Source organism: Garra rufa, chromosome 13 (assembly GCF_049309525.1).
Source record: "Garra rufa chromosome 13, GarRuf1.0, whole genome shotgun sequence".
In the NCBI taxonomy this organism is placed as follows: domain Eukaryota; kingdom Metazoa; phylum Chordata; class Actinopteri; order Cypriniformes; family Cyprinidae; genus Garra; species Garra rufa.
This window is the reverse complement of record NC_133373.1, coordinates 45,314,028-45,327,529: the sequence shown is the minus strand read 5'-3', so window position 1 is coordinate 45,327,529 and position 13,502 is coordinate 45,314,028. Positions and strand designations below refer to the sequence as shown.

Here is a 13,502-nt window from a genome sequence, read left to right as displayed (position 1 = left end):
GAGAAGTGGGACAAGTTCAGAATATGAGGGAATATCATTAACCCAGATATCTGGAAATACAACAGCGTCTGCCTGGAAACCAGCTGCGTGTCGTCAAATGATCATATGCACGTAAAAGTGTTTGTTTAAATCACTAACACTTACAAATTGCCTTCACAAACATGGTAATAAATGCACATTTAAAATAAGTTTTTTTTTTTTCAGAACAGAAAGAAGTCAAAAAAAGTCTCTTCTGCTCACCAAGGCTGAATTTATTTGATCAAAAATACTGTAAAAATTGTGAAATAGTTTTGTTATTCAAAATAGCTGTTCTTCTTTGTGAATATCTGTTCAAATATAATTTATTTCTGTGATGCAAAACTGATTTTTAGCAGATTTTTTTCCAGTCTTCAGTGTCACATGATCCTTTAGAAATAATTCTGATTTGCTGCTCAAGAGTCATTTCTGATTATTATCAATGTTGAAAACATTTTTTTGCTGTCACTGTTTTAAACTGTCATACATTTTATTTTTCAGGATTCACAGATGAACAGAAAGTTCAGAAGATTTATTTGAAATAGAAATCATTTGTAACGTTTTAACTGAATCAACTGGATTTAGCTAGTTTTTTCACTGGATTTTTTCATGTTAGCATTGTTAAATCAGGTTAAACATGTTAGCAAAATGCTAGCAGCATGCTAATCATGTTAGAAACATGCTAACAACATGCTAGTAGCTTGCTAATCATGCTATCAACATACTAGCAACATGCTAATCATGTTATAAGCATGCTACTGACATGTTACTAATGCTGACAATATGCTCATAATGCTAACTACATGTTAGTAACATGCTAATCATGCTATCAACATGCTAGTACCTTGCTAATCATGCTAGCAACATCTTAGCAACATGATAATCATGTTAAAAGCATGCTACTGACATGTTAATCATGCTGAAAATATGCTAATCATGGTAACTACATTTTAGTAACATGCTAATCATGCTATCAACATGCTAGTACATTGCTAATCATGCTAGCAACATCCTAGCAACATGCTAATCATTTTAAAAGCATGCTGCTGATGTACTAATCATGTTAAAACATGCTTATCATGCTATCAATATGCTAGTAACATGTTAATCATGCTAGAAACATGCTACTGGCATGTGTATCATGTTAAGTACATGCTAGTAATATGTCAATCATGTTAGGAACATGCTAATCATGCTAGAAACATGTTAACAACATGCTAGTCATGCTGGAAACACCCTAGAAAAAACCCGGGTTTGCTAGTAACACGCTAAACATGCTATCAACATCCTAGTAACATGCTTATCATGCCAAGAACATGCTAGCACCTTGTTAATCATGCTAGCAACATCCTAGTAACATGCTAATCGTGCTAGAAACATGCTACTGAAATGCTAATCATGTTAAAAATATGCTAAGAATGCTAACGGCATGCTAGTAACATGCTAAACATGCCATCAACATCCTAGTAACATGCTAATCATGCTAAGAACATGCTAGCACCTTGTTAATCATGCTAGCAACATCCTAGGAACATGCTAATCATGCTAGAAACATGTTAACAACATGCTAGTCATGCTGGAAACACCCTAGAAAAAACCCGGGTACCATAGCAACTGCAAAGCAACAACCTATCAACCAGACCAGGTATTTTAGCAACACCCTAGCAACCACCCCGGGTACCCTAGCAACCACCGCAAGTACCTTAGCAACACCATAGCAACCACTGCAAGTACCTTAGCAACCGCATAACACCCTAGCAACCACCCAGAGTACCTTAGCAACTGCATAGCAACACCCTTGCAACCACTCCAGGTACCTTAGCAACCACATAGCAGCACCCTAGCAACCACTTTGAGTACCCTAGCAACCACCCTAGAAACCACCCCAGGTACCCTAGCAATATGTTTTTCTATTTGTTTTTTTTTTCAGATAGATTGTATTGCCTTGAAAACATTCAAACTTTAATCTTTAATCTACTTTAAACCTCAAGTTTATACAACTTTTTTCAGACTTTCTGGCTAGGCCAAATTAAAGTTTGTCAACAAACTTCTTAATCTACTTTGAAATAGAGATCTTTTGTAACATTATAAATGTATAAACGCTCATATTTGATCATTTAATGCATCCTTGATGAATAAAAGTATTCATCTCTTATTTTTCAACCAGAAACACAGAATAGTTGAGATAGTGTTGCATATTTGTGTCTCAGCTGATATGTATCACGCCCTTCATATGGTTCCAATAGAGATTATAAACCCACCCTTCAAAATGCTGAATCTGTGTTTTCACTCCAAGAAGAAGTTTATCTAAACATCAGATACTCTTCTGGCCGTTTCCAATGCTTTTAGGATTTTCTTTTTCCCCTGAAGTCAAATTACAGCATCAGTCAATATTCATGATGCTGTACCTTTAAGACATCTGTATGCAAATGAGCATGGTTCATTAGGATGCATCACATTCCTGAATACCAAACAGGTTTTAATATGTAAATGTGGGCGGCCGTATGTTAATGAGCTCATGTTTAGACCAGCAGTTTTGTTTCAGTTAATAGTCCAAGTGCACTAAAAAGGGAGCTTTATGTGGTGCTTCGACTCAGAGGTCGGAGGTCAGGCTCTGCATCTGTGCTCCAGAGACTGTGAAGCTCTCCAGAAGAGCAGGACGGCATGAATACGCTTTTGTGTAAGAGTCTTTCTGACACGACCAGTCAGCAACAAACAGGAAACAGAAGTGCGTTCATGTGTTTGAGAGTCTTGATGGATTCTGTTAGCACTCAAATGAGAAAACATGGCTCTGGATGACAAGAGAACTGAGAAAATGAGAATCTGTGGAGTAAACTGGATCTAAAGTTGCTCTGTTCTCCATCAGCTGAGAGTCTGATCTTGTTTTCTTTGCATGAACAAGTTGTAATGCTTTTTTAGTATGCAAGCGGACACCGGTTCTCAAAAAGAGGTCCATTTTAAAATGATTTAAAAATTGCAAAACAAGCTTTAGAATAATCTAAAACATGTAATCTGACATTTTGTTGAATTTTATAGATTTTTTTTCTATTGAATCAGAGTTGGAAAACTATAAAATATACTAAGGAATGTTTTAATTAAAATTAAACTTCCAAAACTGGAAAACCATGGAAATTTTCATAAGTATAATTTTTTTTAGTTATGCCATGTTATTTGTGAATAAACAAAAATCAGAAACAACTGTAAAAGTCGTGCAGGTTCCTTGATAATAAATAGTGCGAACCCTGATGAACATTCAATACCTGAAACATATTGAATTTAATTGTTTATAATTAATTTATTGCAATTATTTATAATTATTTTATTCTATTATTGTGTTTATTTTAATATAGTGCCACTCCTAGTTTATGTAAATAAATGTAACTTGTTTTCATTATTTAGTTATTATTGAAATAAAATAATTATTTTATTTGTTTTAAATTAAATTAATTATTTTATTTTATTATTGCAATTATTTATAATTATTTTTTATTTAGTTATTTTAATATAGTTCCATCCCTTGTTTATGTAAAATAAATTTATTTTAATACATTTTATTATTTATACATATTTTATTTTATTGTTTTAATATAGGACCCTGAACCACAAAATCAATCGTAAGTAGCATGGGTATATTTGTAGCAAGAGCCAATGATACATTGTATAGGTCAAAATTATACTTTTTTCTTTTATGCCAAAAATCATTAGGATATTAAGTAAAGATTATGTTCCATGAAGATATTTTGTAAATTTCCTACTGTAAATAAATCAAAACTTAACTCTTGATTAGTTATATGCATTGCTAAGAACTTCATTTGGAAAGCTTTAAAGATAATTTTCTCAATATTTCGATTTTTTTGCACCCTCAGATTTCAAATATTTTATCATTTATTCAGATTTAAGGTGATATAAATCTCAATTTCAAAAAATTGACCCTTATGGCTGGTTTTATGGTCCAGGGTCACATATAGCACCACTATATGTATGTAAATAAAAAGTTTAATTATTTCATTTAAAATATTAGAATTATTTCAATACAGTGCCACTTCAAGTTCATGGTAATAAAAAGCACAATTTTTTTTTTAATTAGTTGAGTTATTTATTAGTTTAATATTGCGCCACTCCTAGTTAATGTAGATGAAATGCTTTGTCATTACAGCAGAAGTACCAGAAATACCATGATAAGCCTTCAGATGTTGTTTTAGCGCAGCGTTGGGGAAAGTTACTTTTAAAAGTAATGCATTACAATATTAAGTTACTCCCTAAAAAAGTAACTAATTACGTTACTTAGTTACTTTATGGAAAGTAATGCGTTACGTTACTTTTGCGTTACTTTTTAAATCTGGCCAGGGCTTGTTTGTTTTTAATATAAAAAGTTGTATTTTTGTCAAATGTAAAAGCCTTTTTACAGCAAAAGCCTAAAAGTTAATTGACGTCTGTACAGTAGACCGCAGAAGAAAAATGTCAACTCTTCAGCAATAAAAAAAGGAAAACAAATGTTAGATTATCTAGAGTCATTAGTATGGATGAATTGGATCGTCGAAGGTCGGCAGCAAAGACATCGGTTCATAAAATGGGATTAAACACATAAAGGATATTTGTATTATTGAACATATTTAATTGCAGGTTTGCGTTGAATTTGAGTGTTTTTAATGATTTTGAAGAACACTGGATCTGTTTTTTAGTGAGTGAGATGAATTAATGCATGTTGACATTTATTCTCGAACTAAAGTAACATCTTACTCACAATTTCTCTCAACATGAGGACAGGAGAGCTTTTAATCAATAAATGAGGGGGAAAAGTAACTGGTGTTACTTATTTGAAAAAGTAAAGCAGATATTTTCTTGTCAATTAAAAAGTAATGCGTTACTTTACTAGTAACTTGGAAAAAGTAATATTATTAGGTAACTTGCGTTACTTGTAACAGTGTTTTTGACAATAGAGGCTGTGAAGTCAAACAGGTTGAGAAATGCTGAGTTAGTCAGTCTGTGTCTGAAGATGATTGTATGTGAGACTCTCACTCACTCGTCTCTGTTGCTTCAGCGTCGAGCAGCATGTGGATCCAGCATCACTGGCAGCATCTGTTGTTGTCGTTGTGCCGGTCCTGTGATGTGGGCTCTGTTTCTGGTGTCTCAGACCCTCGAGTTCCACGTAGACGTGAGCGCAGACGCAGAGCAGAGACAGAAGGAGACACATGCGCAGGAGCAGACACGCGCTCATCCTCTTCCTGCAGCTGTGCAGCACATTCATCTCACCTTTCAGTCCGTGGATTCAGCTGGAAGCATCTCCATCCTTAATTCTTGATCTGGACGGAACGACAGGATAAACAAATTCTGCTTCACGTCTTATAATGTGGTACATATATTTGTATCAATATCAGCAGATTTTTAAGAACGAGGGTTGGAAAACCTATGGAGGTCCATTTCCGCCACTAAATAAAAAATAAAAAAAAGGTTATTGTAACTTTTTATATTTATTGGGTTTTTTTTGTGTGTGTGTGTGTGTGTGTGTGTGTGTGTGTGTGTGTGTGTGTGTGTGTGTGTGTGTGTGTGTGTGTGTGTGTGTGTGTGTGTGCGCGCGACCTTATGGACATTTTTGTCCATTTCAGTTTTGTTTTTTGTTTTAAGTGTGTCTGTGTTAATGCCAACTGCATAAATCTTGGCTCAGGTGTGTATTTTTATTGAAATTTTAATATTCCACCCTCATTTCCTTCAAAAAAATCTATTTTACCCTCCATACAAAAAAAACTCACACTCAGGACCTTAAGGACAAAAATGTCCACATTGAAAGCCATTAAAACTGCAATTTTTTAACCCAGGGCCATTTGACTATAAAATGATGCAATATTTGCTAATAGGCATTCGTTCTATCGGCAAGGCTTCAAACTTAAAAATTTTACCATTTTTTACTAGATTGTGCCATTTTTTTCAAATTTGGCATATAAAAGAAATACTCACTTTTTTGTGTTTTCTGCTTATGCATATTATAGTCTATTATTATAGAGTCAATTGGAAAAATAATGCAGCTATAATTGTGTGGGTATGTTGGTAAGGATGTCAGAGTGTGGTTTGCATGTGTTTACTGAAAATTTTATGGGTGTAATTAGTTTTAAAACTAAATGGCAACACTTTACAAAAAGGTTTCATTTGTTAAAATGAACTAGCAATGAAAAATACTTCCAAAACATTTATTAATCTTATTTAATAATTTTAATGTTAATTTTGACATTTACTAATATTAAATATATTCGAATCAACAGCTGTATGTGCTAACATTATTTAATGGAGCTGAAATTAACTAACAGTGAAAAGTTGTATTTTTATAAATTAATGTTTAGAAAGATTACAAAAATATATGCAGAAAATATAAAAAAATTACTAAATAATTATTAAGTAATTATTTGTGTGTAATTCAAAGTAAACCTACACCAGTTAGTTTTTCAGTGTACCTTAAATGTAATTTTCATTGTTAGTTAATGCATTACGTAACATTACTACTAGTTTATGTAACAAAGTTGTAATTTAATTATTTTATTTTAATTAAATACATTGCGTATAACTGTCATTTAATTATTGTAATGCAGTGCTACTCGAAGTTCACGTAAATAAAGTTTTAATGTAATTATTTTATTTTAACCAGCTTAGTTATTTATAACTATTTTTATTTGTTTATGAAGATAAAAGCATTTTTAAATAATTAAATAATAATGTAATTGTTTTATTTAAATGTTTTTATTTGTATTTAATTATTTTACTATAGTGCAACTGCTAGTTTATGTAAATAAAAAGGTTTTAAAAATATATTTTATTGTATTATTTATAAATATTATTTAATTATTTTAATATAGTGCCACTTCTAGTTTATATAAATAGAAAAGTAATTTTTTTAGTTTAATTAATTAAATTATTTATAATTATTTAATTATTGTAATATTGAAATATAGTTTTAATTAACATCTCACTTTGTTTTCTTAAATACACATTAACATGAATATATTTCAGAATTTTTTATATATTTTATTTGTATATTTATTGTTATATTTTTTATTTTATGTTTTAAAATTGAATATATTGTAACAACTACTGTGCTATAAAACTATTAAAACTAAACAGCAACACTTAAATATATATTAAAATCAAAAGTTGTATATGTTAACATTATTTAATGGAACTAAAATAATTAACATTGAACAGCTGTATTTTTAAGAATTAATGTTTAGAAAGATGACAAAAAGCACTGTACAAAAATATATAAATAAATGCATATATATATATATATATATATATATATATATATATATATATATATATATACTATTTAAGATTAATCCCATGTTACTTTGCAATTCAAAGTAAACCTACACCAATTATTTTTTCAATCCACTTTAAAATGTAATTCTCATTGTTAGTTAATGCATTACATAATAACAAAATACGCTTTTGTTCATCTGACTCACCTCTTTCACCCTGTGCTCCTTGATCCTCATCTCTTCATGTTTGTTTCATTCACTTCTGTCCTTCTTCTCTCCGTCCGCATGCGTTCAGACACTCGCAATGTCTTGGGTTGCAAAGTCCAACGTTGGTAAACATGTCGTCCACGCCGCTGTGAGCGTCTGACTGCAGGAGAACGTCACTCAGAGCTCTGGATCTCCCTCTCCCTCAAAACACACACATATTTGAGAGTCTCTCCACCCATACGCCTCTGGACAGATGAAGCTCTGTAACTCTAGACAAAGACACCCTCACTCCGCCCCCCGAACAGAGCCTCAGCACAATGTTGCACGTTCTTCACAGAAATGAGCAAACCAGCTCTGTTGCAAAGAGTCATAATAGTCCTAACAGGAAAAAGACATGCAATGAGCTCTAAAATGTCAGATTTGATCCATCAGACCTGTATGGCTCTTTTACACAGAGGCTCAAACTTGAGCAAAAATGTGAATCTGCTCATATTTAAGGAGAAACATTGGTGAATATGGTAAAAAAAAAAAAACAGCATTGGGGAAAGTTACTTTTAAAAGTAATGTGTTACAATATTGAGTTACTCCCTAAAAAAGTGACAAATTACGTTACTTAGTTACTTTTTATGGAAAGTAATGCGTTACAATATTGAGTTACTCCCTAAAAAAGTAACAAATTACGTTACTTAGTTACTTTTTATGGAAAGTAATGCGTTACAATATTGAGTTACTCCCTAAAAAAGTAACAAATTATGTTACTTAGTTACTTTTTATGGAAAGTAATGCGTTACAATATTGAGTTACTCCCTAAAAAAGTAACAAATTATGTTACTTAGTTACTTTTTATGGAAAGTAATGCGTTACAATATTGAGTTGCTCCCTAAAAAAGTAACAAATTATGTTACTTAGTTACTTTTTATGGAAAGTAATGCGTTACGTTACTTTTTTGTTACTTTTTAAATCTGGCCAGGGCTTGTTTGTTTGGTTTTAATATAAAAAGTTGTAATTTTGTCAAATGTAAAAGCCTTTTCATAGCAAAAGCCTCAGGTTTAGAGAAAAGTAAATTGAGGTCTGTACAGTAGACCGCAGAAGAACAAATGTCAACTCTTCAGCAATAAAAAAAAAGAAAAACAAATGTTAGATTATCTTGAGTCATTTTTGCTTATTAGTAAGGATCAATTGGACCATCAAAAGTCGGCAGCAAAGACATCGGTTCATAAAATGGGATTAAATACATAATAATTTAACGTATTTAATTATTGCAGGTTTGCGTTGAATTCAGTGTTTTTATTCATTTTGAAGAACACTATCTGTTTATTTTAGTGAGTGAGATGAATTAATGCATGTTCACATTTATTCTAGAACTAAAGTAACATCTTACTCACAATTTCTCTCAACATGGGGACAGGAGAGCTTTTAATCAATAAATGGCGGAAGAAAGTATCTGATGTTACTTATTTGAAAAAGTAACTTCTTGTCAATTAAAATGTAATGCGTTACTTTACTAGTTACTTGGAAAAAGTCATATTATTAGGTAACTTGTGTTACCCCCAACACTGGTGATTACCTTGATAATTGCAAACATTTTTTGTATTACAAGTTTTCTCAAATGTTAGGTTTAAATATGCAAATGAAGCATTATTTGAAATTTGTGTTAATTTGCATACATTTCTAGTTACAGAAATGTAAACACTGGATGAAGTCAGTTTCAAATGCCATATTAGAGTCAAGAGTTTTAATCTAATTTTTTGTCATTGCATAATTCAGAAAATACTTACAGATAGAAAACTATATTTTTAAAATTTTTGGGGGAATAAAATGTTATATAATATATAATCACCCTACTAAAAAAGTAATAGATTTTATACTAAGTATACACTGCAAAAAATGCTTTTCTAGCTAAGATTTTTCGTCTTGTTTCCAGCCAAAATATCAAAAAATTCTTAAATCAAGAAGGATTTTCTAGACGAGTAAAAATGATTTTTTTTTTTTTTTTCAGAAAAAAAGTGCTTGAAACAAGCAAAATAATCTGCCATTGGGGTAAGAAAAATAATCTTGTTTTCTGTTTGAAATAAGATTTTTTTTTTCTTACCCCATTGGCAGATTATTTTGCCAATAATTTTGACTTGTTTATTTTTTTCTGAAAATAAGACAATAATTTTCACTTGTCTAGAAAATCCTTCTTGATTTAAGAATTTTTAGATATTTTGGCTGGAAACAAGACAAAAAAATCTAAGCTAGAAGAGCATTTTTTGCAGTGTATTTCAACTGACATATCACTTGAGACTTAAGACTGATATAAAAGATTGTAATTCAACTTTATTTGGAGTACTACTTGTGCACAATGCACACTTCTTAATATTAAGCCTAAAATAGGTTGTAATCTCACTATTGATGAGGATTGTATGATCTTTAAATAATACCTGTCTTTAAATGCATGTCTTTAAATTCTTTTCATATATTTCCATTCCTAGTTTATTTAAAATAATTTACATTTAACTATTTTAATTTAATACTTATTAATAATTAAAATTATTTTATTGTTTTTATATAGTGATGTATAGTGATGATCAGATTTGAGACTAAAAAATGATTAATGGAGAATCAAGCCAAAGCTGCTTCAGTGCAGTAAGTGTTCATCTGGAAAATTACTAGTTATTCTGATGTTAACTTGTTAAAATTCAGTCCAGATTTGACAGCAAAAACACACATGAAGCACCAGCTGAAGATGGACTAGATAAAAAAATATGTATTTCTGCTCAACACTGACACTTGTTGGTGACACTGGGAATATATATAACTGGGAGTTATATATAGATTTTTAAAGGAGACTTTTTTGCTCATCAAGGCTGCATTTATTTAATTAAAATTACAGAAAAAAAGTAATATTGTGAAATGTTAATGCAATTTAAAATAGTTATATTTTAATATACTTTAAAACTGATGCAAAGCTGAATTTTTAGCATCATTACTCCAGTCTTTAGTGTCACATGATCCTTCAGAAATCATTCTAATATTCTGATTGATTATCAATGTTAAAAACACTCCTTTATATTTTATTCTGAATTCTTTGATGAATAAAATGTAAAAAAATAAATAAAAAAAGAACAGCATTTATTTAAAATAGAAAACTTTTGTAACAATAAACACCTCGTTCAAAGTTTGGGGTCTGTAAATGTTTTCTTTTATTCTCTCTTTAAAAGAAATGGATTCTTTTGTCCTCTATATCCATCTATATCCACAGCAAGGATGTGTTACATTGATAAAAAGTAATAGTAAAGACTTATATTGTCAGAAAAGATTTCTATATTGAATAAATTCTGTTCTTTTTAACTTTTAACACAGGTTCCAAAAAAATATTAAGCAGCACAACTGTTTCCAACATTGATAATAAAAGTAATAAATCAGTATGTTAGATTGATTTCTGAAAGATCATGTGACGCTGAAGACTGGAGTAATGGCTGAGGAAAATTCAGCTTTGCATCACAGAAATAAATTAGATTTTAATGTATATTAAAGTAAAAAAATGTTATTTTGAATTGCAATAATATTTTATATTGTTTCTCAGTATTCTCTGGGTGCTTTATATCTCTCTATTTTATTCTTTCAGAATGAAATGCTGCTGGACTAAAAATGACCCCATGTTGAAACCCAAACAAAGATGTTTATTTAGGCTGAAAGGTAAGTCGATAGTTATTTACACCGCTGAGATCCAAAAAGGACAAGATAAAACACCATTTAAGTACAATAACAGTAGTTCACATGACCTATATGAGACCAAAAAGTCATTATTGACTGATTAATCTTATTGAAGTTCTATAGAAAAGTGTTGAAATGTATAGAAACCCTGAGCTGGTAACTGTGACTTATTTCTCAGAATTGCACTTTTTTTTTAATAAATGGGGTAAAAAAAAAAAAAACTAATAGTTATTACCTTACTTACCCAGTTGATTGATTACTTTGATAATTGCAAACATTTTTTGTATTACAAGTTTAAAATGTTAAGTTTAGATATGCAAATGAGCCATTATTTAATGAAACATGCGCTAATTTGCATACTTTTCTAGTACAAAAATGTAAACACTGGATGAATTCAGTTTCAAAATTCTTGTTTAATTTTTTTTTTTTAAATATATATATATATTAGAGTCATGTTTTTACAGAGGGGATTTTGGGTATCTCATTTCATCACAACATAATTCAGAATAAACTTAGAACAGACAGGAAACACTATATTTTTAACCATTATTTGAGGAATAAAATGTTGTATAAAATCAAGCAAATTATATCTGAACAAATCCCTCTGAGAAAAACCCTTCAGGATACAGACAGGAATACAAATGTAAAGTTCGGTGTGTAAAGTGCTACTGAAGTGACGATTTATGACTCAGTGTAGGAGAAAAAACTCATTTTGGTAAAACAGCCTTTAAAAATATGCATTGTAATTGAAATCTATTGACACAAATAGATAAAGTGCTATAAAAGAAACACTTAACAGTGTCTTTTGGATGTTTTTGTTCAACTAGTCTGAAAAAAACACTTTATGAAACACCAAAAAGCCCAAAATTGCATGACATGTGCATGAAAAAACTGCCTTAAAGGAGAAGTTCAGTTCCAGAACAAAAATTTACAGATGATTTACAAACTGAAAAAAGAAAGACATAAACATCTTGGATGACAAGGGGTGATGAAGTTATCTGTACATTTTTGTTCTGGAAGTGAACTTCTCCTTTAAAAAAACAGACAGAAACAGAAGCTCAAAATAATGCACAGCAGAAGTCAATGATTTCAGGTCAGAGTCTTGTGCACGCTTGTGCTGATTAGTCCAATAAAACTATGAACAGAAGTAGTTTTCAGCTGCTGTCAGGGTTGTGATGTGATGTCATTTTCTGCCTACAGGCCATTAAAATCACAGCCAGATTTCAGGGATTGAACACATCTCAATTTAATGCTGTGCAGTCTATTTTATCTCCCAAAACGTAATCCATGCCCTTGCATTCATTATAAGATCAACATATGTGACCCTGGAGTCTTAAGTAGCACAGATATATTTGTAGCAATAGCCAAAAATACATTGCATGGGTCAAAATGATCCATTTTTCTTTTATGCCAAAAATCATTAGGATATTAAGGAAAGATCATGTTCCATGAAGATATTTTGTAGATTTCCTACCATAAATATATCAAAACTTAATTTCTGTTTAGTAACATGCATTGCTAAGAACTTCATTTGGACAACTTTAAAGGCGATTTTCTCAGTATTTAAATTTTTTCCCTTTCCCAGATTTCAGATTGTCAAGTAGTTGTATCTCAGCTAAATATTATCCTATCCTAACAAAACATGCATCAATGGAAAGCTTATTTATTTAACTTTCAGGTGATAGATAAATATCAATTTCCAAAAATTGACCCTTATGACTGGTTTTGTGGTCCGTGGTCACATATGAGCATTTTTTTGCAGGTGCATCTCTCGAATCCTCTTCAAGTTTGACACAAAGTCCTTGTTTAGTCAAAACTAATTTTGCCAAGTCTGGAGCTGAATCTATAGACTGAGCAAGATTGGAAAATCAAACACGCTGTATTATGCAATTTTGTTGATGCTGTGATTTGAAGGCAAATAGCAAAGAACAGGGGCGTAGTGTCTGGGTATGCAGGAGCATATGGATCCGTGTCCGAGCCAAGGGGTAACTTTTAATTGAAACAAGGGAAAGAATAGAGTCCTGCACAGGCCCAGACGCTCAGACCCGAGCCCTGCCCTTGTCCGACAACTTATCAGAACAAAACCTGTGTTGCAGCCATTAAAATAGTTCAGTTTTGGATTTTTAAGTTTTCTCGTTCCTTAATAAATTGAATTTAGAAACATGTTTGGAACATTTTATGTTTGTTAAATTCAAGCTTTTGTTTTTAAAGAAACGGCCAAGCGGCCAGCTGCAATGAGTTGAGCACGTTTAATCAATTTATCCTTCTCAAATCAACACCACTTGCCTAAAATAAAATCTATAGACATAAAACGTCATGCATTCACAATATTAA

General features: G+C 31.2%; 1 protein-coding gene across 1 annotated transcript in view; it reads right to left on the bottom strand.

Annotated features, from left to right (window-relative positions):
• The window catches only part of LOC141283549 (probable methyltransferase-like protein 24), a 31,514-nt gene extending 23,844 nt beyond the window's left edge, over window positions 1-7,670 (bottom strand). The window contains exons 1-2 of the mRNA XM_073816831.1: window positions 7,470-7,670; window positions 5,039-5,318 (exon numbers count right to left, since the gene is read on the bottom strand). Of these exons, the coding sequence (XP_073672932.1) occupies window positions 5,039-5,263 (225 nt within the window). The 5' untranslated portion in view covers window positions 5,264-5,318; window positions 7,470-7,670. The remainder of the gene's footprint in view (window positions 1-5,038; window positions 5,319-7,469) is intronic.
• Window positions 7,671-13,502: the final 5,832 nt, after the last annotated feature.